General features: G+C 47.0%; 1 protein-coding gene across 1 annotated transcript; it reads left to right on the top strand.

Annotated features, from left to right (window-relative positions):
• Nucleotides 1-1,576: 1,576 nt before the first annotated feature.
• Nucleotides 1,577-21,073, top strand: bbs1 (Bardet-Biedl syndrome 1; the record flags this gene model as incomplete). The annotated part of the gene is made up of 9 exons (XM_080789445.1): nt 1,577-1,831; nt 2,911-3,136; nt 4,434-4,634; nt 6,042-6,224; nt 7,017-7,148; nt 7,732-7,838; nt 9,844-9,964; nt 18,429-18,884; nt 20,693-21,073. Exons 2-9 carry the CDS (start codon nt 2,954-2,956, stop codon nt 21,071-21,073), a joined length of 1,764 nt encoding a protein of 587 aa, XP_080645571.1. The 5' UTR covers nt 1,577-1,831; nt 2,911-2,953.
• Nucleotides 21,074-25,219: the final 4,146 nt, after the last annotated feature.

The raw sequence follows: 25,219 nt of genomic DNA, 5'->3' as shown, positions 1-25,219 counted from the left end.
TTAATAAACCAAGAAACACTATTTGATGAAATGGTTGTATAATATGATTGTGGATGTCCCTAAATAAAGAATTAAAAAAAGAAGAAAATGTCAATCGATCAAATAAATCTACGAGAGTCTAAATCTTAGGCTATGCTGTTGTATTTCGGCAAACAAGATAAACAGACACTGCACGTTCTACACAAGAAACTTTTTTTTCTTCTTTTAAGCAGCAGGCCAGTTAAGACAGTAAGCCCCCAATGCTTAAAGTCTAAGGAACTTTGTTCCATTTGTACACTATATTAACTAAAAATAACCAACGACCTCCCGTGCGCTTTGAAATACCCCGAAAAAACCTACAACCTTCATCAATCAATATAATGTTCAAACATCAAAGACTAGTATTACACCATCATGCATTAATTAATCCGATTGATGATTAATATAGCAAAGGATTCATGAATACAACCATCAATTCAAATAACATATCTAGACTAAAGCTGTAGGCCTATGTCGTTAAACAAAATGATGAACTGACACTGCATCAAGTTCTAAACGAGAAACCTTTTATCATGATAACTTATGCATTATAGGCCTACAGCAGGCCATTTAAAAATAATAGGAAGTGCTTGAAAGTCTATACGGAACCTCAAGATTGCATTTCCTGCATCTGTCTAAAAAATAACCAATAAACAATAAACTGGCTACTGTTTAGGTCCTAAACAGTAGCCATCTGTAAGATCTTGGTTGGTCAGTGTCTCCCTGTGTCTAAGTAGTTGCAGAGCTGATGATTTCATATGACAGGATGCTGAGGGGATCTGCCACATTGCCTTATATTTCTAATTACATTATGTATAGTATATTTGGTATTCACTATAGCCTATGCATAAATCAATGTATAAAATAAATGTAGTAAATTAAGCATCCACTGGATAACATTATATGACATTACAGTATGTTGAAGGAAAACTCAACTTCAAGTTACCTAGTGTAATACATGGCGTTCCAATAGATGACAGCAGGTGGCGACGTGGTAACATAGCATTGAATTCATCATGCATTTACCGGTATTATTTTACTTCATTACCGTCTCTGCATAGACAGACAGACAGACAAGAGATAGGCTACACAATGATTTAATCTAAGAATTCTAGGTATAACTATAATGCAACTTATAATAAACCTTTTTACCTCCTCTATTATGATTTCCTGCTTTTGGCTATATAGAAGTGTATATCTAAATGTTATGATGAATTGAAAATGGTGGAGCCTATTGTAAACAAGTGTAATGCTTTATGGTGTGTCGTCCACAGTTGACAGTTTAGTATTGTATTGAGTTGCGCTTGAAATGTACTGTAATTAAAACTGTTAATAACTAGCCTACTTCAATCAACCAATCAATACAGACGAGGGTCCGACACGTAGAACATTGAATCGTAACAAGTAGCATCTTCTGTTAATGTAAACCTGGTATAGCATCTTGAATGTGTTTGTGAACTTCATTATGGTGGTGGTGGACTGTGGTGACCTTTTCATGACATGCCTCCTCCAGGTTAAACTTAAATCGTCGTCATCACATGGCGACAGAGTGGAAGGAAGGAAAGGAAGATGGGGAAAGAAAGCCGATTTGAGGGATTACATCAACAACAGCATCACGATGAGATCGGAGCATAGGAAACGCATAGCGGCTCGTTTAGTGGTTGTTCTGTAGACATACTGAACTGTGCAGACGTTATTTCACGGTATACAAAACACGACGATTCTCTCATCTCATCTCCGCGAAGGAAAACAATCAAGTATCAACAGATCCGAATTCCTACGACGACGCCACAACCCCGTTTCCTTGACAACGGTGCGGAAGTTTATTCTAACGTAAAAAAAACAAACCTATTCCTGATCGTGTTGTGTTTACTTTATAATACATGCAAATCTTATTTGGGTAGTATTCAAGTGGCCATTACAACATTATTAGCTCCTATTTAGCAGCTGCATTTCCCAGCCATGGAGTGTCTAGAATTGTTTTTAATTAAATATGTCTTCTTGTGCTGTGGCTTTTGTTTTTGGACATTGCAGCATTGCATAGGCTAGTAGAAACCGCAAACAATATGATATTAAAAATAGGAAGGAAAAATAACAAACCCCATCTATAACCTGTCCTAAACGTGCGTTAAAGACCCATAATAATAAGGTCCATTTGGTTACATTGATAGACAGTTGATAGAGATGTAATTTATAGCCTACTATCAATCCGACCCCCCCCCACCCACCCACCCACCCTATTCTGACAGGTTACAAATGTTTGAGAGCAGTGGTTTGTCAAACATTTACATGCCTATAGAAGGACGTACCCCCCATATTTATATGTATTTGGCTGCGAGAGAAGATTAGCTTTTTGTTAATTGTTTGTCAAAATCATTAAAGTTTTTCTAGATGTCCGGGTTAAACTGATTTTGGGGGGCACCCTCATGATGGAACCCCCACTTTGAGAACAAATGCCTTATCAAATATATGCAACTACAAACATCCTAATTATGGGGCGCCTGCTGGCCTATAGTGGTCCAGGCGCATGCCACATATTGGGCTGTATTTTGCGTGTCTTAAGTACCAGGTCTTATTCCCTAACTTGAGTAAACTAAAGACCTGGAGGCGTGGTCAATGCCATTTGGCTATTCTGAGTGGCCAAAGAGCATTGATCACGCCTCCAGGTCTTTAGTTTACTCAAGTTAGGGAATAAGACCTGATACTTAAATACAGCCCATAGGCTTTGGCCTGACAGCGTGTCGCGCCTTCGAGTCCCGTTCATGACGACCCTTTGCTGCGTGTCTCTCCCCTTCTCTCTCTCTCTTTCCTGTCTTCACTTGATACTATCAATAAAGGTCAGAAAAGCCCCAAAAACGAATCTGTTGCCAAACTGCTATCTATCCGTTCCAGGCTAGCTCTCCAGGCTAGCTCTCCAGGCTAGCTCTCCAGCATCATGTCCTCGGGTTCAGAGATGAGCTCCACGGACGCCAGCAAGTGGCTGGACGCCCACTACGACCCGGTGGCCAACCTGTACACCTTCTCGCCGTGCATGGACCTCGCCGACCTCAACGGAGACGGGGAGAACAAGCTGGTGATAGGAGACCTGGGGACTGGATCCTCCCACATGAAGCTCAAGGTATACCAGTCAGAGAGCTGCAACGTACTACTACTCTCCATCGATTGGGTTCAATACTTTGTTAACGGTTGTGTGCGACGGTGCTTAAAGAGTACCAGTAAAGACGACCCTGAGGGCGAGAAGCGACCTCGCACGTGCACACATCCGCCCGGGGTGACAGCAGATTTGCTGAGCGAGCGCTGGCGCTTTGGCATGTGGGGGGGGGGGGGGGGGGGGGGGGGGGTCATGATATGGATATAATATTGATACTAGGGATGTCCCGATCACGTTTTTTTGGCTCCCGATCCGATTCAGATCATTTGAAAATGACGTGATCGTCCACGATTATTTGCGATCACCCGGTTCCGATCGGGACAACCCAATAACACAAAAATCCCTAAAAGTCTTGTTTCCATTGTTATCCTGTGTACTGTGTAACTATCGATTATTGTCTTAGCGATCGTTCTATTGATTACTAATTGAATATGTATTTATATATCAATGTATCGATCAACCACTTAAACAATATTTTATTAGCATGCTTTTTTTTGTTGGTCGCACAACATTGTCATCCACAAATAGTGAAAATGGCTTATAAGCTGAGCTTGCAGATATTTTCACGATTTTTCCCATTTTTGGGGGAAACCTTTCGCCTACAGTGACACAGCAAAAATGTAAGGATCATTGTTGTGTCTTCTAATAATCCTTTAACCTGATTGGTTCGGTTAACCCATTTAGACCTGAGAACTGAGTCTACAAAATGTCTTCTAAATCATGACAGTTTTCTGAAAAATATCATCGTATTCATATATCATATTTTCTATATCAGTGGTTCTCAAACTATTTCATGTCAAGGACCCCCAGAATTATCTGTATTTGGCTGCGGACCCCCCCCCATCTGATTTGAGTAAAAAAAAAAAAACATTCGCTCTGAAAGAATATATATTCATTCAAAGATTTTCCGCCAACATTTTCCCAGATATTTTTCAATAGCTAAAGTGGAACATAATGCTTTAACCCATTCTGACCGGGAACCCATTTTGGTGTTATGCATCGTGTTATGCTTTAGCTATTGAAAAATAGCAGATCTACAAGCTCATAGCGCGCCACCGAGTGGCGTGCTACGAGCTTGTAGGTCTGCTATTTTTTGAAAAATCGAAGAACGACTGACATTTTTTTTAAATCTGATCTCAGGTCAGAATGGGTTAATAATCAGACCCAGTGTGTGTCCAGTGGAAACCTCGTATGAATCTGATCTCAGGTCAGAATGGGTTAAAAACACCAAACGGGGGTTCCCCCCGTCCTCCTCCTCTCCCAGGTGTACCGGGGCACGGCGCTGATGAACGAGAACACGCTGCTGGACCTTCCCACCGGCCTGGTGTCCTTCCTCATGGACCTGCACGAGCCCCGCATCCCCGCCATCGCCGTGGCCTCCGGCCCCTTCATCTACGTCTACAAGAACCTCCGGCCGTACTTCAAGTTCACCCTGCCCAGTCTGGAGGTCAACGCGGTGGAGCAGGTGGGTTGGGGTTGGGGTGGGGTGGCCTGGGTGGGGATTGAAGCCGGTGACTTTATACAGACAGTAGAACTGTCCTTGGAAACCTCTCTTTATTCTGACAATGAATAACAAAGACACGTCTCCACGTTAGTTTCGTAGTAGTGCAACAACTCCTCTCTCGTTCCAAGACGGAAGTACAGAAGCAAGACGACAGTAACACAACAAATAATAGAACGTAACATACCTGACAAAGAATAACAAAGACACGTCTCCACGTTAGTTTCGTAGTAGTGCAACAACTCCTCTCTAAACAGGGTTAAACAAACACTATAAAGTACCGGCTTTATATAAAGTACATTTTTATTTTTTATTCTTTTTTTATCTCAAGGACCCCCCCCCCCCCAGTTTGAGATATACATTAGGCCAACGGGCAACCATTTTGATATGATTCTTTTACCCCTCCCGAATCCGACCACAATCTTAAGGGCCGATTCATACTCCTATTTTAGAGCCGAATAAAAGTCGGTTCGGCTCTGTATAGAGCCTACAATGTGACATCTTTTGAGGTTCGGGGGGGGGGGGGGGGGGGGGTTACAGCGGTAAAATAGGAGTATGAATCGGCCCTTAATCTTAACTGTCTTCCCTGAGAGAGTATACATTTATGCATTTATTTAGTTCCATTTGTGCACTCTCCGAGTTATAGACCAGTAATGGTCCATTTGGTTCCTATAAGGACCTCTTAATGGTCCCCAGTGATTGGCTGATCACCCCATAGCGATGATGTGATTGGCTGATCAACCCACAGCGATGATTTGATTGGCTGCGCAAAGTCTACATATTGAAGATAAAAAAGTGAGGGCAGAAAAGGGAAGACGGAAAAGTGAGGACGCAAATTGTGATTGGCCAGAATGAGATGATTTATGATGATAAGAGCGCCCCTCACTTCACATGGGTGTGATTGTTTGGGTTTTTTGGGAGGGGTGAAAGCCACTTAATAAGCGCCTGGTAAAGAAGACCGAAAACTAGGTCGTTAGCCCAGGGTTCCTCCGAACTATACAAGCTCATGACGTGTCGCATCGTTAAGGTGTCGTCTTTAACGATCTCTCTCTTATCTTGTCTCTGGCACAACATGGTTTTACATGGGGTTCCAGTGTCCAAATCCATATATGGGCGTCTGCCAAAGACCACTGTCATAATGTGAGATATATACTAAAAAGATACTAAGAACCTGTTTTTATTTTTTTATTAATGTCCTTATTAGGGAATTAGCCACTTACTTGTTTGACTGGAGTAGCTCAGGGCTTCTGTTTTCGCTCTACATTAAATATCTTCGCTGAAAATAGCCAGCATATACATTATACAATCTCACAGTTTCAAATATGTTTTGGCACATGTCACCCTCCCCCCCCCCCCCCCCCCCCCAACCAGGACGTGTGGCAGCAGGCGCGTGACGAGCGGATCGACCCGGCGACCATGAAGGAGATGTTGGAGGGGGTGCGGAGCAAGGCGGACGTGCCGCTGTCCGTGCGCTCTCTCAGGTTCCTGGGCCTGGAGCCGCAGGAGATGGACGAATTCGTCAGCCTGCACAAACAGCAGCCAATCAGGAGACAGGTGACTGTTTGCACCCAGTCCGGTCTGCACCCATTTTTGGGTCGCAATGTTCTTACTCCTGGGGTTATGAATAGCTCTGGTCCATAGCCAATGCTTCTATGATTCTGCCCTGCATTGGCTATGCTATACTTTTGCTTTTAACTCTCACATGGAACTCAGACCAGCCTCTCCTCTTTAGCGTAAATAAAAAGAACGTTTTTGCTACTCACCAAAACAAAGGTCATTAGAAAGCCTACTTTCCTTAATGGACGCACTCTGAGCCCCCCCACCACACGTATAAACGGTACATTTTGGCCAAAAAGGGATTTTGTTTCCACCGGGGAAAAAATCCTTTTAGTTACTCCAATGCTCCCTCTACCGATATTGCCCAGAGAACTGCCTCATAGAGAATATTTTTCCTCCGGTGAAAAAAAATCCCTCATCAATTCTGTCTAAAGTCCTTACCCGGCACTTTAGGGCCTAAAATGTTTTTAATTAGTCGACCAGTTAGGGCCCAGTTAGCCTTAATGTTCTGGCCCGTTGAGAACTTTCAGACGGTGATAACATGCATTGAGAACTCCAATGTACACTAACTAGGGACTAAGCTGCTTTGTGCTCTTTCCAGACGGTGATAACAGAACTCTAATGTACGCTAACTAGGGACTAAGCTGCTTTGTGCTCTTTCAGTTGGTGATAACAGAACTCTGATGTATGCTAACTAGGGACTAAGCTGCTTTGTGCTCTTTCCAGACGGTGATAACAGAACTCTAATGTACGCTAACTAGGGACTAAGCTGCTTTGTGCTCTTTCCAGACGGTCATAACATGCATTGGGACGCTGAAGAAGAGCACGGCCGACGAGGAAGGAGTCAGCTGTCTCGTGATCGGTTCGGAGAACAACGAGGTCTACATCCTGGACCCCGAGGCCTTCACCATCCTCTGCAAGGCAACCACAACAAGCCCTTCCTTCTTCTTTCTAAACGCTTGAAACCCCTAGTTTTGTTGTTGTTTTTTTTTAAAGAATGAAAGGGCACACGAATGTGTTTTAAAAAACGAAAAAATTAAGAGATTACTTCCTACATTACAGTATGTTTTAGTTGTTGTTGCATAGGAAATGCTGCCACATTGACATAATGTATGTTCCCAGTGTTGTAGCAGCCTAGGTTTAGTTTGAGACGGTATACCATTCATTATTATTCCCTGCGCGACATGTGCACGTATAGGCTATCCGCTTGCGCGTGGTCAAATGAAATGAAATGAAGGTGAATGAAATGATTAGCCTATTTTTTTTTTTTATCTTTTTACCTTCATTTAACCAGTAAAAAACACATTGAGACGGAGTCTCTTTTACAAGCGTGAACAGGCCAAGAGGCAGAAACAAAATGACACTTCAATGCTACATCGTACATGTCAACAGCCAAATAATACATGCATGACATACCTCAATAAACAATACTATACAAAGTATAACGATTTAAACCCCCCCCCCCCACTGACGCGTTCCTGGACGGGGTGTGTGTCTGTTTCAGATGGCGCTGCCCAGCGCTCCCACCATGCTGGACGTGACGGGGCAGTTCGACGTGGAGTTCCGCATCACGGTGGCCTGCCGAAACGGCAACATCTACATCCTGCGCAGGTATAAAAACAAACAAAAAAAACTCGTATTGACGCACCGCCGCCGCGAGCCGTGAGCCGCTATAGCAGCACTCCCCCCTTTAACCACTTTAGACCCCGAGACCTGCAGATTCTACAAAATGTCTTCTAAATCATGACGGGTTTTCTGTAAAAACCCTATACGTTTCTATGTCAGTGGCTCTCAAACTATTTCATGTCAAGGACCCCCAACGATTATTATGTATAATTGACCGCCGACCCCCATCTGAAAATATGTTGTCACCGAATGGGCCGGATTTTTTCACCAGCAGATGAAGTTTGACACCTCGATCGCGTAGTGTTCAGTGGTTTTCAAAATGCAGCTATTTTGAAACCGATCGAACTACCTCTGACAGATCCTGAATATGCGAGTGACGCAGTAGTGTGCGCCAAAGAGGCAAACAAACCTAAAACGACTTAAAAGTTAAAACGACTTTCAGCGATAACAAAGAACTAAGCTATACTTGGGTATTTATGCATTTAAAGCCCCATGGTGCAGAGAAAGCAACCATTAAAACGGCGAGACCCACCGAGACCATATAGACGCGCCCCCTGAGAGAACTGCTCCACCCACGCTTCAACACGACCCCGGTGATGCCCAGCGATATATCTTAAAGCGAAACGTTGCTATGCCCCGCAGGGAAAACACTCCGAAAATATATTTGCACAACCAGCCCCGTCATCTACTCTCAACCTCCCTATTGGTTCCAACACAACCCCTGAGCATTTGGCGAAAGGTGGATGGAAACCACACAACGTCTCTCTCTCCCCCCAGCACAAACAAATTAACCTCAGCGTAAACCCTGTATGGCAAACGGGTAACTAAGGCTACAGAACAATAGGCACTGCATGGTCGACTGGATTAGAAATGACAAATTAAGTCCCAAATACGCCTATAGGCATGTAACGATATATCGTATATCGCGATATATCAATATTATATCCCGACGATATGTGTCGATTTATTTATAAAAAAAATCGATAAAAAAAAAGACAACATTTATTTTTATTTTTAGGGGGGGCTAGTGTGTGATAAATGTCAGCTGTAATCATATTCACATGATTTTAGAGAGAAATGAGACAGTAGAGGCCTGGAGAGGGGAGCTGTATATGTGTCTGTGACTGTGCCCCAGGTGATGGTCGTTATTGATGCTCATTAATACATCAAGGAAGGCAATTATCTTTGCAATGTAGTTAAATAAAAATTGTGAAAAAAGCTTTGGGGGGAAGATAAATCATAAATCAAAGAAAAATCGTATCGTGAACCTCATATCGTGAGTTGAGTGTATCGTTACATGCCTATATGCCACACTCAAAACCTTTGTTTGTACTATATCTTGTATATCTTTCGGAGTAGACAATTAAGAGCTACTGTAAAACAAAACAAAAAACGGGACAGTATTAAAGCATAAAGAAATCCAATGCTTACCCAAACCAAACAACAAAGTCCTACTCCTTGCTGTATCAAATCGGATTCTTACTGAACACATATACTAACGGTACGAGCCCCCAATTTATCATGAACCTGACTCAAACAAAAAAGAGAGGGTTACGCCGATAACCTTAAAACGAACAGTATACATGTAAATGAAAGACAATATTACAAAAATAGTCAAGGAGTGTGTTAGTCTGTGGAATCAGTATAGCGCAGCAGGTGAGTGGATGTGTGTAAACGATGTTGTTGGATGATGGGACGCCGAACCAGAAGACAAACAAACCAAAAATGTGCGCGCAAGTGGAAAATGAGATGGAGCGCAAAATAGACTGCTTCTTAAGCCCTGAGAGCACTGGGGCCAGGTGCCGCAGATCAAAGCTAATAGCCCTACCAGATACCCCGCAACACAAACCAGAGCATAATATATCACTGGCACACGGAGTGGGAGGGCTAGCTGTCGCACGTGTTTTTTTTTGTTGAGAAAGTGCAGGTGCAAATCATGTGTTCCTGACGTATTCGCATGAATAACAACTATGATATTTACGGTACGCAGGGACTCGCTGAAACCCAAATACTGCATCGAGCTGCCATCGCACCCCGTGGGCCTCGTCAGGATGGGCAAGAACGTTGTGGTAGGACTCACCGATGAGAGCCTGCAAGGCTTCACACAGAAGGTAAACACTCACGCACACACACACACACACACACACACACACACGTGTTTTAATATACTCATGACGATTAAATATTATCGGGCGGCTGTGGCTCAGGAGGTAGAGCAGGTCGTCCAATGATCCCTGGGTCGGCGGTTCGAATCCCGGCTCCTCCTCCTCCTGTCCACATGTCGAAGTGTCCTCGGGCAAGACACTGAACCCTGCGTTGCCTCCAATGAGTCGGTCGGTGTGAGCTCGCCACCGTCGGTGTGTGAATGTGGTGAAGTGAGGACGCTGGCGTCGACTGTTCGCCGCTTCACCTCCCAACGTATGAATGACTGAACCATTGTTACAAAGTCCAAGAGGCACGCTCCCGAAGCGCGTGCATGAGCGCATCCCGCAGGCATGTAGCGGGAGTGCGCCCACCTTTTCATTTAGTAATCAAACAACGTGAATCCGAGAGACTGTGTTTTCTCCCGTCGGAGTTTATACAATACAAATCACCACGGACATTCCCGTTCCTGTTCTTTACTTTCCTTTCACCTGTGTGCGTCATTGAACAGTGGTGAGTTGTGTTACATGTTGCTGTGATCTATTCCCGAGTGTAACTTTCTTTCTGTCACTTATTTATGACCCAGTCAGTGCATACATGCGCTGATCTGCAACACGGACATGACGCTGTTTAGGCTGTCTTCGTTTATTTCCTGATATTGCAGCCTAGTTTACCTGTCTGGATTATTCCATAGCATTTACCTGGACTGTGTATTGTTTACAGTTTGTTTGGAATGTATGTTTACCGTATATATATTATACCCCTCTTTACATGAGCGAGTGCTCTGCATCCGCGATGCAATCATTGCCAATAATTGCCAGCTGCTACAGAGGCCGCCTCGCGGGCGCTCTGGTTTAGTAACTTAAATGTAACTATGGTTTATGTAGTGATGGCTTGGAATGAAACTCCTGTGTTTTGAACATTATTAATAACTGCTGTATGTTTAGTAATGACTGCTGTATGTGTAGTAAGTTATGAAGGTAACCACGGTGCTAAATGTGTATATTTTTGGTTAATTGTGTTTTATCTGATGTTAACCTGACTATTCATGTGTTAAACTCTTTAGTACAGTATACAGAGCTGATTTATACCTTTCTGGGTTTATCCTGCAGAAACCACACACACGCATAGAAACTACCTGTGCATTCTGTATGCTGTCCGCTACCACCTTAACTCCCATTAAACCGTTGGACTCTGTATCTTGCCTCATCGTCCAGTGTTCTGACCGACACTCCAGAGCGAGTACAAACTGTTTCCCCAGCACCTATCCTTTCCCCTATACCTTTATTTCATTGTGGTCCTTCGAGCCGGATAGCTGTGCTCACCCTGGGTTATAATGGAGTCTACCGGTCCTGAGACTGACGTCCCCGAACGGTCTGTTCGACCTAAACGTCTGACTCAACCCCCAAGCCACCTCACAGACTACGTTCTGGGACGCCTCAGACGTAAATCTGCACCCGATTTACATCATGTAGCACAGCATACAGATACGCCAGGAGAAGAAGGAGTAGAAGAGGAGTCCTCACTGAGGACGAACAATCTACTGGACTTATTCAACATGGCAGCATTAGTTGCATCGAGCGGTCATGAGGACTACCTTGACGACCTTGAAGAGGCCCAACTCAGCTCCAGGTCGACCAGGCAGTCCGATAACCGGCCACCAAGAACGGTGGAAGAACGGGCCAGTTTGCCGCCAAACCAGCAAGCAGCCTCTAACGAGAGGTATGCTCTATCGGCCCAAGCAATGGCCTATGCACCTGTGATCAACCAACCCCATATGTCGACCCATCAGGAGTCCAGCGCTGTACGTGCAAGACATGTGCCTGCCGACAGAGGCTACGATCCTGCCCCCTACGTGGGAGGATACCATGAGTCCAGCGCTGAACATCCAAGGCATGCACCTGACAATAGAGGCTACAATCCTGCCTCCTACGGGAGAGCACATCGGGAACCAGAGGGACCTGCAGATGCCATGATGAAACAAATGGAGAGGATGATGCGTGAGCTGCAGACAATGAAGAGCCTCATGACATCCCCCTCTACACATTCCCCATACCATGATCAGCAACAGCCACCTCAGGGCTATCCTGTTCAGGCTAACCTTGCTGCCGCGGGAACCTATCAGTACGGTTCTTATCCTGCACCGCAGCTGCCTGACCACCAAGGCTGGTCTGCTTATCCGCCGCCACCTAGAGCGACGGCCTCATATCCCTGGTCTACTTCACGTCCTCAGTCTCCTATGTATCCTCAGGCAACGCATGCTCAATCAAGGCCTCCCACTCAGGCTTCTGCCTCCATGCGTACCCCTGCTCAAGCCCATACACCTCGAGGCAATCCCCAGCTATTGCCATCATCGGGTCATGAGAGGAGCTACCGTGGACCAAAGCCAAGCATACCGTGTTTCGTCCATCGGGACCCTGGAGAATTCGCCCGACTCAAGATCGCCTTGGAGAATCTCTTGCCACCCGACGGTACCGAGCTCTTCAAGTATCAAATCCTTGTGGACCACCTGAAGCTGGAAGACGCATGCCTTATTGCCGACTCTTACCTGAATTCAGCGACTCCATACACTGATACTATGTGGGCGTTAACTGAGAAATACGGGCAACCTCACATGCTGGCCTTGAAGAAGATAACCCAAGTGATGGATTCCCCTGACATAAGGCGGGGAGACACCGCAGCTTTTGAGAAGTTCGCTCTGCAGATCCGTGCCCTGGTGGGCATACTACAGACCCTCGGCCCCGAGGGGGATATCGAACTAAGCTGCGGGTCACATGTGGCAAGGCTCCTGGGGAAACTACCTACTGAGCTGCGTGCAGCCTTCCGCAGACAGATGTTTCACAAACCCGGGAACATCTACACCCTCCTTGAGTTCTCCCAGTGGCTCCAGTATGAAGCCTGGTGCCAGGGCAATGAGGAGCAGCCTAATGACAAGAAGGAGAAGCCTGTCTCCCACAAGCAGGCACAACGGAAGGAGCCTTTTGCCCATCCTAGGACAGCGACCATCCTCCACGGCGCTGAAAACCCCTCGCAAGCCAATCCTGCTCCATCCGTCAAATCCTCTACTGGGGAGAAAGGCAAGAAGAACAAGCCTAAACCGTTCTGCCCCTACTGCGACGGTACAGAGCACTTCCTCAGTCAGTGCGATACCTTCAAGTCCTTCACAATGGAGCAGATCGCCAAATGGCTGAAGGATAACAAGCGATGCCATAGATGTGGTCGAGCACACTCTCCTGAGCAGTGCAACCTGAAGAAGCCGTGTAACATCTGTCAGGAGAAGCACCTTCAGATTCTGCACAACGTGAATGCGAAGGATAACCCGGTCATAGCCGCCCAGACGTCCTTGTATCTGGGCCGGCCAGCCGACTGCAGCCGTGTCTTCCTGAAGGTCATCAGAGTCCAGCTACATTCTGAGAACCGCACCTTAGACACGTATGCAGTCCTTGACGACGGCTCCGAACGCACTGTGCTTCTATCTACTGCCGCTGCCAAACTGGGTCTGCGGGGCACCCCTGAAGATTTGCCTTTGAGAACGGTCAGGCAGGACATCGAGGTTATCCATGGAGCCAACGTCTCCTTCAAGATCTCTCCAGTTTCTCACCCTCAACAGCTATACCACATTGAGGGTGCCTTTACCTCCGAGAACCTGAGCCTTGCGGACCATTCCTATCCCGTGTCTGCCCTACAAAGGAAGTACAAGCACCTGAGGGGTTTGCCCCTGGAGTCCTTTGACGGAGTCAGCCCTCTACTGCTCATTGGCAGCGATCAGACCCACCTAATCACACCAATTGAGCCAGTGCGCTGCGGACCACCAGGGGGACCTGCAGCCATCAAGACCAACCTCGGATGGACCCTGCAGGGCCCAGCCAGGGAACTGCCACAGTACTGCCAGTCACAGAACTGCCTCTTTACTTCCACCAACCCTGCTACAACAGAACTTCTCCGTAATGTTGAGCGACTCTGGCAGGTTGATACGCTACCTTTTCGTAATGAGAAGTTGGTGACACGGTCAAAGGAAGATCACGAGGCCATCGCTCTCCTGGAGAACAGAACGGTACGTGTCAACGTTGATGGTATCTACCGCTACGCCACGCCCATGCTCAGGAGGAAGACTGCACCCCACTTCCAAGCCTCTCCAGAAGCCGTAATGCCGAGTCTTAGGAGCACCGAGCGGCGGCTCATGAAGGACCCGGACAAGGCCACAGCCTACGAAGCTGAGATCAGCAAGCTTGAAGTCGCAGGCTCAGTCACCAAGCTGACCACTCCGGAGAGGGCGGACCAGGGGGAATCGTGGTTCATACCCCACCACATGGTGTCGCATAACCAGAAGAACCGCATCGTCTTTAATTGCTCCTATGTGTACAAAGGTCTGAACCTCAACGACGCTCTCCTCCCTGGACCTACCCTCGGTCCCTCTCTCCTGGGGGTGCTGCTACGCTTTCGTCAACACAGCGTAGCCATTAGCGGTGATATTAAGGGCATGTTTCATCAGGTCCGGCTCCTGCCCGAAGACAGGCCACTCCTAAGGTTTGTGTGGCGCGACCTCAAGAGAGACATGCCTCCTGACATCTACGAGTGGCAAGTGCTACCCTTCGGCACAACCTGCTCACCCTGCTGTGCCACCTTTGCCCTCCAGCGGCATGTTACTGACAACAGCAGCCCAGGTGAAGACGTCAGATTCTCTGTGGAAAGATGCTTCTACGTCGACAACTGCCTGCAGAGCCTACCCTCAGCAGAGGACGCCAGACAGTTGGTGGATAAGCTACGAGCTCTCCTCTCCTCTGGAGGGTTTGAGCTCAGACAGTGGACCAGCAACGTTCCCTCCGTGGTCAGTCACCTGCCCCAGGCAGCGCTCTCTAGCAATACAGAACTCTGGCTCTCCCAAGACCGTGTGGACATACAAGAGAGCACCCTTGGTCTGCAATGGCATTGCACTTCTGATGCCCTCGGCTACAAGCAGCGGACGGTGGACCACGGTCCACCTACCATGCGTAACGTATACCGCGTGCTGGCCAGCCAGTATGACCCTTTGGGTCTCCTCCTTCCCTTCACCACGAGGGCCAAGGTCCTTGTTCAGCGCCTTTGGGACAAGCCGAGAGAATGGGACGACCCGCTGCTTCCTGAGGAGCTCTTGGCAGCATGGAACACCTGGGTAACCGAACTCTCTTCCCTGCCCAAGATAAGCCTGCCTCGCTGCTATGTTCCTGCCCGGATGGATCATCCAGATGCAACCCATGATGTCCACATCTTTTGTGACGCCTCTGAGCAGGCCTATGGCTCGGTGGCTTACCTACGCACTGAAGACCGTGAAGGCAACATCAACTTGGCATTCCTGATGGCCAGGTCAAGGGTCGCACCACGGAAGCAACATTCCATTCCTAGGCTGGAACTCTGTGCCGCTCTCACTGGGGCCCAGCTAGCCAAGTTGCTGAAGATTGAGCTCACTCTGCCTATCCGAGAGACCATACTCTGGACTGACTCGACAACAGTGCTCACCTGGCTGCAGTCCGACTCCTGTCGGTTTAAGGTCTTTGTGGGGACCAGGATAGCTGAGATGCAGGAACTCACAGGCTCTGAACCCTGGAGATACGTCAACTCAGCTGCCAACCCTGCTGACGATCTAACCAGAGGAAAACCCTTGGTGGACCTGGCTGGACCCAATCGATGGAGTGATGGACCTCCCTTCCTGTTGCAGCCACCAGCCGAGTGGCCCAAGTCTCCGGTGAGTGAGTCAGTCAAGGATACCTCAGAGCTTCGCCGATCCCTGTTCTGTGGGTTGACCGCTATTCGTCCAGACCCAGCTGTGCCGGATCCAGAAAAGTACGACACATGGAAAGATTTGGTCAACGCCACGGCAGAGCAGCTTCACGGGGCGGCTGGCCAAGGAGCATCACCTTCCGCAGCCATGTACCAGCAGGCCGAAAGTCTCATCCTACAACGAGCTCAGATCGACTGCTTCGCTGATGACTACGCTCTACTGCGGGCAGGCAAGTCTGTGCCTACCACCAGTCGTCTTATCACCTTGTCCCCGGAGTTCGACACCGCCACTGGACTTATCAAAGTCGGAGGCAGGCTGCGCCGTGCAGAAGAGCTCGATCCTTCAGCAGCACATCCTGTCGTCCTGGATCCGCACCACCGCGTGGCTATGCTGCTGATCAGAGACTTTGACTGCCGACTACGTCATCCTGGGCCTGAGCGAGTCTTTGCTGAACTCAGGCGCTCCTTTTGGATTCTACGCGGACGCGAAGCCATCAGGAAGCAACAACACTCCTGCCCAGAGTGTCAAAGATGGAGAGCTAAGCCTTCAGCTCCTTTCATGGCTGACTTGCCACCTGCCCGACTCCGCCTGTTCAAGCCGCCTTTCCATTCCACCGGCATGGACTGCTTCGGGCCCTTCCAGGTTAAGATAGGACGTCGGACAGAGAAGAGGTGGGGTCTCATTTTCAAATGTCTCACAACACGAGCCGTGCATCTGGAGCTCCTGACCTCCATCGACTCCGATGCCTTCCTCATGGCTCTCCGAAGGTTTACTGCTCGCCGTGGAACCCCGGCTGAGCTTTTTTCAGACCAGGGCACGAACTTCCGAGGGGCCGATAAGGAGTTGGCTACGGCCTTTGCGGATATGCACCCTGATTTGAAGGAGATCCTTGCCAAGAACCGGATTGAGTTCCATTTCAATCCACCGGCTTCCCCACACTTTGGAGGAGTGTGGGAACGTGAGATCCGCTCCGTTAAGTCTACACTCAGAGCCACGATCGGAGCGCAGACTGTCACAGAGGAGGTCCTCCGGACCGTCTTGATAGAGGTGGAAGGGATCCTGAATTCGAAGCCTTTAGGTTACGTCTCATCGGACATCTCTGACCTTGACCCTATCACCCCAAATCACCTTCTCATGGGGCGGCCTAGCAGTTCCCTACCTCCAGTGGTCTACCCGCAATCGGAGCTCCTGAGCCGTAAGCGCTGGAGGCAGAGTCAAGTCCTGACGGATCACTTCTGGTCTAGGTTTGTCAGGTACTACCTGCCAAGCCTGCAACCACGGCAGAAGTGGCAGAAGTCAACGGATAACCTCGCAGTGGACACCGTCGTTATGATGGCAGACCCTCAACTGCCTCGTGCACTTTGGTCCATCGGCCGTGTCACCAAAGTGAACCCCGGCGCAGATGGAAGAGTCAGATCAGCGGAAGTGAAGATCGGAGATCGTGTCTACACGCGCCCTGTCGTCCGACTCATCGTTCTCCCTGAACTTCCTGACGACAGCCCCTCGCCTGGCGATTCATCCCTGCCTGCTCCTTAGGGAGCACAATTGCTACTCAATTGTGGGGGCGGCTGTTACAAAGTCCAAGAGGCACGCTCCCGAAGCGCGTGCATGAGCGCATCCCGCAGGCATGTAGCGGGAGTGCGCCCACCTTTTCATTTAGTAATCAAACAACGTGAATCCGAGAGACTGTGTTTTCTCCCGTCGGAGTTTATACAATACAAATCACCACGGACATTCCCGTTCCTGTTCTTTACTTTCCTTTCACCTGTGTGCGTCATTGAACAGTGGTGAGTTGTGTTACATGTTGCTGTGATCTATTCCCGAGTGTAACTTTCTTTCTGTCACTTATTTATGACCCAGTCAGTGCATACATGCGCTGATCTGCAACACGGACATGACGCTGTTTAGGCTGTCTTCGTTTATTTCCTGATATTGCAGCCTAGTTTACCTGTCTGGATTATTCCATAGCATTTACCTGGACTGTGTATTGTTTACAGTTTGTTTGGAATGTATGTTTACCGTATATATATTATACCCCTCTTTACATGAGCGAGTGCTCTGCATCCGCGATGCAATCATTGCCAATAATTGCCAGCTGCTACAGAGGCCGCCTCGCGGGCGCTCTGGTTTAGTAACTTAAATGTAACTATGGTTTATGTAGTGATGGCTTGGAATGAAACTCCTGTGTTTTGAACATTATTAATAACTGCTGTATGTTTAGTAATGACTGCTGTATGTGTAGTAAGTTATGAAGGTAACCACGGTGCTAAATGTGTATATTTTTGGTTAATTGTGTTTTATCTGATGTTAACCTGACTATTCATGTGTTAAACTCTTTAGTACAGTATACAGAGCTGATTTATACCTTTCTGGGTTTATCCTGCAGAAACCACACACACGCATAGAAACTACCTGTGCATTCTGTATGCTGTCCGCTACCACCTTAACTCCCATTAAACCGTTGGACTCTGTATCTTGCCTCATCGTCCAGTGTTCTGACCGACACTCCAGAGCGAGTACAAACTGTTTCCCCAGCACCTATCCTTTCCCCTATACCTTTATTTCAACCATTGTAAAGCGCTTTTGAGCACTTGGAAAAGCTGAACATTTCACAAAGTGACCGATTGTCTTGTCTTGTCTTGTCTTGTCTTGTCTCGTCTCGTGTTGCGTTCCAGGGGAAGAAGCTGTGGACCGTGGGCCTCCCCGCCCCCATCACCACCATGGCCCTCATGGAGATCCCCGCCCGGGGCTTCCAGGCCGTCCTGGTGGGCCTGGCCAACTGCGAGGTCCACCTCTACCGCGACAAGAACCTGGTCGGCGCCTTCCGGACGCCGGACGTGGTCGTGGGCATCCGCTTCGGCCGCTACGGGCGCGAGGACGGCACGCTCGCCATGACCACGCGGGGCGGCGGGCTGATCGTGAAGATCCTGAAGCGGACGGCGACGTTCGAGGACCGCGAGCGGGCCCCGGGGCCGCCGCTGGCCCAGTCGGTGCGCCTCGACGTGCCCCGGAAGACCAAGCTCTACGTGGACCAGACGATGCGGGAGCGCGAGAGCGGCGTGGCCATGCACCGCGCCTTCCAGATGGACCTGAGCCGTGTGCGGCTGGCGGCCGCCACGGCCTACGTCAAGGTCAAGTGTTTTTCTTTTCTTTTTTTTTTTTTGTTATCAAATGTTTTTTTTATTTAAAACCCATTCTGACCTGAGATCAGATTCTAAAAATTGTCTATTACGTCCTGACAGTTTCATTATTAACCCATTCTTGACCTGAGATTCTAAAAGTGTCTTTGATTTTTCTAAAATAGCAGACCTATACAAGCTCGTATAGCGCGCCACTCGGTGGCGCGCTACGAGCTTGTAGATCTGCTTTTTTTAAATAGCTAAAGCACGACATAATGCTAACACCAAAACGGGACAAAAAAATCTCAATAAAACATGTTAACATCATGAATGAAATAAAGAAAACAACACATAAAAAAGAACACATAACAGCAAAAGAAAGGAACACAAACAACAAACACGAATACGGGTATTATTTAATGGCAATTGGGATACATCGTTTAATATGAATAGAGATGAGATGAGATAGTGATGTTGTGTTTTTTCATAATTAACACACCTTGTCAGGTCCCGCCCATGGTTGTTGTGTGCCCCTCTTCGCATACATTGGTTGCCGTTTCGTGGTTGGACAAAAATCCTTTTTCTCCATCCACTATACCATTGAAATAACATGTTTTTCAGTCGCTTCATGTTGATATTTTGTGCACTCAATTCTTATTTTAACCTTGGTGTCGGTGATAATAAGGAACAAATCATGTTTGTTTTTAGTTTTTTCCCAAAAAAGATGTTTTAGCAAATTCAACCTAAAGAAGGCGGAACCAGGGCGGAGCAAGGCAGAAAGAGCCTGCTGGTTGGTCAGTCAGGGACCAATCAGAAGGCTGACAAAGGGTGAATTGTTTTTGATGCCCTGTCATTTTTCATGTTTTATTGTTTCTGATTTTTTTTATCCCATGATTTTTGTAACCCATTTTTTCACCCAGTGTCAATTATATAATGTAAAGCTGGGCTTCCCTCTACCAACCCCGGGGTTTCCTGGGGAGAGCAATGGACTGACCTCATGCTTCCTTCTATGCATGAGGAGTCCAAACTCTTTTCACCTGACGGGGAGGAGTTTCTCTGGTTGGACGTACAGGAACACGTGGAAGGAACACGTTATTCCAACCTGTTCCTTTCCCCTCCATCAGGCGCCCCGGGCTGGCCAGGGGGACCAGGATTGTTTCTGATGCCTTGATGTTTTGTGGTTTTGATGTCCTTCATGATTGATGATAGGGGTGGCGGTGGCTCAGGGGTAGAGTGGCTGGATGGTAAACCGCAACGCAACGTTGCCAGTTTCGAACCCTGTGGTCTCCCCCAGAGTTAGTGTCGAAGTGTCCTCGAGCAAGACTCTGAACCCCTAAAATGCTCCCGATGTGCAGGTTGCATGGTTTCCAGCCGCCATCGGTGTATGAATGTGCAGTGTGAATGGGGTGAATGTAATGCACAATCTAGATGTAAAGCACCTTGGATAAAGGCGCTATATAAATGCACCATTTACCATTTTATTGCTGTTTTTATAACCTGTCTCTGTCTGTAAAGCACTTTGTAAATATATGTTTGGAATGGTGCTATTTAACCCATTCTGAACGGGAACCCATTTTTCGTGTTGGCATCATGTCATGCTTTAGCTATTGAAAAATAGCAGATGTACAAGCTCATAGGCGCGCTACGAGCTTGTAGGTCTGCTATTTTCGAAGAACGACTGACATTTTTGTAGAACCTGATCTCGGGTCAGAATGGGTTATAATCAGACCAGTGTGTGTGTCCAGTGGAAAAACCTCGTATGAATCTGATCTCAGGTCAGAATGGGATAAATAATACAATTCACCCATGCATTTCCACAGGCGCTGGAGTCCAGCCAGGCGCCCGTCTCGGCGTGCCCCTCGGAGCCCCTGAAGATGCACGCCGTGGTGCAGGGCCTCGGGCCGTCCTTCAGGCTCACGCTCAACGTGCAGAACACGGGGGCGCGCCGGCCCGTGGCCGGCCTCACCATCAGCTTCCTGTACGACGAGGCGCTGTACAGCATGCGGCGCCCGTGCTTCCGCGTTCCCCTGCTGGTGCCGGGCCTCGTCTACCCCATCCAGACCTTCGTGGAGGTCACGAGGACCGACCGGGGGCCGGTCTCCGACGTCATCAAGGTGTTCGTGCTGCGCGAGGGCCGAAGCGCGCCCTTGCTCACCGCCCACATCAACATGCCCGCCAGCGAGGGGCTGGCGCTCAACTGACGACGCCGGGGAGATATTTTGGGAGGGGGTGGGGGGGGGGCTGGTTTACTACGAGCTGACCCGGTTGAGAGAGAGAGAGAGAGAGTTACGTCATTCTTTGACCTTTGGCCGCGACGCGATCAAATGGTTCATGTATCGTATTAAAGGGGGTGTCAGTGATTTCAGTCAAAAACCCTTAGGTTTCGTTTTTGCCTTGGGACACAAGCTTTCATCCAATCAGGATAGAGAACAAAAACGAAACCTAAGGTTTTTTGACCCCCCCCCAGGGGTTAACTGGGGACAGGGAGGAACTTCTTATATGGTCAGCACACTCTATAGTAGAGAGAGGATTATCACAAGAAAACAAAAAAATAAGTGATATTTGAATTAAGTGAAATCACTGACTCTACCTTTAATACAATTCAAATTACTGATAATTGGTTCCGGATTCCTGACGAGCCGAAATCATTTCTTTGGCACTACAGCGCCGAAACAGCTGGTAAAATAGGAGTATGAATCGGCCCCTAAGAGCTGTATCACCCTGGAGAAGTTGAATCAGCGCATCGCAGTCAGGCCCTGGACAATCCAAAGCATTACAACATTGCCATCGACAAAGAGGTCAAGCACACGCACCGGTACCGAAGAGTTGGTCGCCCGATGGATGGCGAGCACAGCTTAACTAATTCCGAACCAACTTGGTTTTGGCAATACATTGATTGAATATTATGAATATTCTCTTCGTTTACGACGGAAGTCCTAAAGGAGTGTCGTAACTCTCTCTCTCTCTCTCTCTCTCTCTCTCTCTCTCTCTCGATAGCGTTTTACAATGGAGGTGGCAGGTAGTGTTACGTAGGTCAGTGGTCAATTAACCCACTCCTAATCCACAGGACTCTCCGTAGTCCTCCTGGTTTTCTGTTCTACCAGGCAGTCGATGGCGTTCATCCGTTTAGACAGAGGTATAGTCCCAGGGGTCGCCGAGCTACTGAAGTGGAGTGGTTGTTGGAATGGACTGGTTGGTGGTGGTCGTCTGTTATGGTATAGTATTGGAATATTAACTGGTCATAGTTTAAACTTTGGTTTGGGAGATCTGACCACCCTGCCATGAAAAGGATAATACCCAAATCCTCCAATATGGCTGCTAGCATTAAAGCAATGCACATTGTGGAATATTAGCTGTATTAAGACTGTGTTTACAAATTGTAATTGTTATTGAGGGTAGTTTGTGTGTGTGTGTGTGTGTGTGTGTGTGTGTGTGTGTGTGTGTGTGTGTGTGTGTGTGTGTGTGTGTGTGTGTGTGTGTGTGTGTGTGTGCGTGTGCGTGTGTGTGTGTCTGTCTGTGTGGTTTTTATATACGGTATAGATACAGTATATTTTCAATATAGTGCATTTTGAATGGAGCAAATTGAAACTAATGCTTAGGGTCAACCCTGTAAGAAAAGCCATTGTCCATGTATACCCTTGAGAGAGGGGTTTATTGCACTTTATGTGGACAATTGAAATGACATTTTGTGCAGGCTGTCAGTGTCAAGACCTCTAAGAGAGAAGGGCGTCCCAGAGAACTGGGGACTTTACTCGGGCGAGCAGGATAGAGACGGTTAGAGAGAGCAGATAAAGCCTGACGTATGAAGAGAAGGCGGCGATATCCGAGCACTAAAAGAAAAGGTATAAAACTGAGGAGAGGGTAGATATAAAATCAATGTACTTCGTTGCAGAAGTTAAATCGTCAAGCCTGATGTATACTTGCTTAATGTAAGTCGCTCTGGATTAAGAGCGTCTGCTAAATGCCTAAATTGTAAATTGTAAATTGTTGAGCATTGTGCAGTATATCGTACACTCACTGGAAGTAGATGTTTTGGGTATAGGCGCAAAAAATCTGGTTTCAACAGACACGGATAGAGCAGGTTGCGGACAGCCATAGGAACAACAGACATGCGCACAAAACTATAGCACCGAGAGAGAGTGCAGTCCAACACGACACACTTTCGTATAACATACAGTAACGGATGATCTGAAAACTGGATATCAGAGTTGTACGTGTGCACTGTGCGCGCGCGCACACACACACACACACACACACACACACACACACACACACAACAGAAGAAGGCAAGGATACATCTGGTAGGAAAGCACAGGATGACATGATAAATCAAGTCAAATAGTGTTTGAAAAGCATGTTTAACCCATTTTGACTTGAGTTCAGATTCTAAAAATGTCTTCTACATCCTGACGGTTTTCTGAAGAAGCTACATTTCCATGTCAGTCGTTCTTCGATTTTTCAAACATAGCAGACCTACAAGCTCATATAGCGCGCCACTCGGTGGCGCGCTATGAGCTTGTAGATCTGCTATTTTTCAGTGGCTAAAGCATAACGTAATGCTAAAGTACTTTTACAGAGCCGGAGGTAGGTCTCAGAAATCCACAAATCAAAGAACGACGGGTGTAATTTCCAAAGAAAATAGGGGGTTTAATAGCAAAAATGACTTCCGCCCCCAGGGGGGGGGTGTTTGAGGATATTCTTTATTTCCATAATGTCCAAGATAAGGTAGCCAAGTTGAAAGTGGTAAATGTATGGTTACATTAACATGACAGAAATCACTTGTCTGTACTCTATAACATGTGACATGTAGATGGACTAATCTGCAAAAAAATGTTCAGAGTTGGGGAAAATATCCATTTAGGCCATTTTTAAAATGTCTTCTAAATCCATTCCTGACAATTTTCTGAAATAGGCCTACCTATGTTTCTATATCAGTGGTGCTCAATATTTCACGTCAAGGACCCCCAGAAACTATCTGTAATTGGCCGCCGACCCCCATCTGAAAATATGTAGTTCCAGGGACCCGGACGCACCAGATTTGAGCTAAAAAGTGAGAAGATATATATTCAAAAGATTTGCGCCACATCTTCACGATTAAAAGAAATAGCAGATCTACAAGTTCGTAGCGTGGCACTGTCTCGGTGCCGCGCTATTAACTTGTAGATTTGCTATTTTTCCAACAGCTAAAGAATAACATGATAATGCTTAATACACCAAAAGGGGTTCCCGCCCAAAATGGGCTTTAGAAGAACTGAATTTGAGGTTACATGTGACCACTAGGGGGTGGCAACTGCCCTCCCCTGAGAGAGAGAGCGAGAGACCCCAAGGCCACATATTATAAAGTCATAAACAACAAGATAAGGCTCAGAGGCAGGTACAGCTGTGACCATGCAGTTCTCTGTCTGTGTGTGTGTGTGTGTGTGTGTGTGTGTGTGTGTGTGTGTGTGTGTGTGTGTGTGTGGAAACAGCTTCATGTCAGACTCAGGGATTGAATCATAGTACTATAACCATTTTGTAAAGTAAAAAAAAAATCACTATGAATGTGTTTTTGTATTCCTTGGTTTTGTATTTCTGCTTTAATTTCCTCTGGTATTTCTGTGGATTTATATTGCTATAAAGTCAAAAGGAAACCAATTAAACCATTAGTGCACTTGTCACTTGTCACTGTATTTCATTGTTATTCAAATGTTATGTCAAACTGTGACTCTATAATATGGGCTAAAGGTAGTATCAGAGGTGTGTAGTTCCACGGGGGAAACAGAGTAACACAGTGTTTATGTTTATGTAGTGGTGTGAGTGAGTCATTCCTGTCTACACACGTTAATATCCGTGAGTGTTGATGTAACCCAGAGAGTGTATATTTATAGCACAAAAAAGGACCGTGAAGTAAAGGTTTTATATCTGCATGGTAGCATTACAGCAGATATAGAACAGACTGCAGAGACAGGCCGAAGAAACATGGAACGGTTTGTATGAGTCATTTGTTTTCTCATGTTTGTCTCTCTCTCTCACACACACACACATACACACACATGACACACACACACCACATACACACACTGTCACACACCTTGGTAATACTATATTTGCGAGGACATCAACATTTTAGAACGGCTATGAGATTAGATTTTTACCATTTGTTGCCATGATTAAGATTTAATACGTGTGCACTGGTATGATGCAGCACACACAGCCCATATCGACAAGACGATCTTATGAGCATTTTGGTAAAGACGTTTGGTGTAAAAAAGGAACAATATAGGAACACACACACACACACACACACAGGAGAAAATGTGTCTCAACTTTGTTGACTTGGTTCCTGTTGTGAACTTGTTGTTGTGAAC

Source organism: Protomyctophum bolini, assembly GCF_963924005.1.
Source record: "Protomyctophum bolini genome assembly, chromosome: 18".
NCBI classification, from domain to species: domain Eukaryota; kingdom Metazoa; phylum Chordata; class Actinopteri; order Myctophiformes; family Myctophidae; genus Protomyctophum; species Protomyctophum bolini.
The sequence above is the reverse complement of the archived record's forward strand: the minus strand, read 5'-3'. Positions and strand labels throughout refer to the sequence as shown.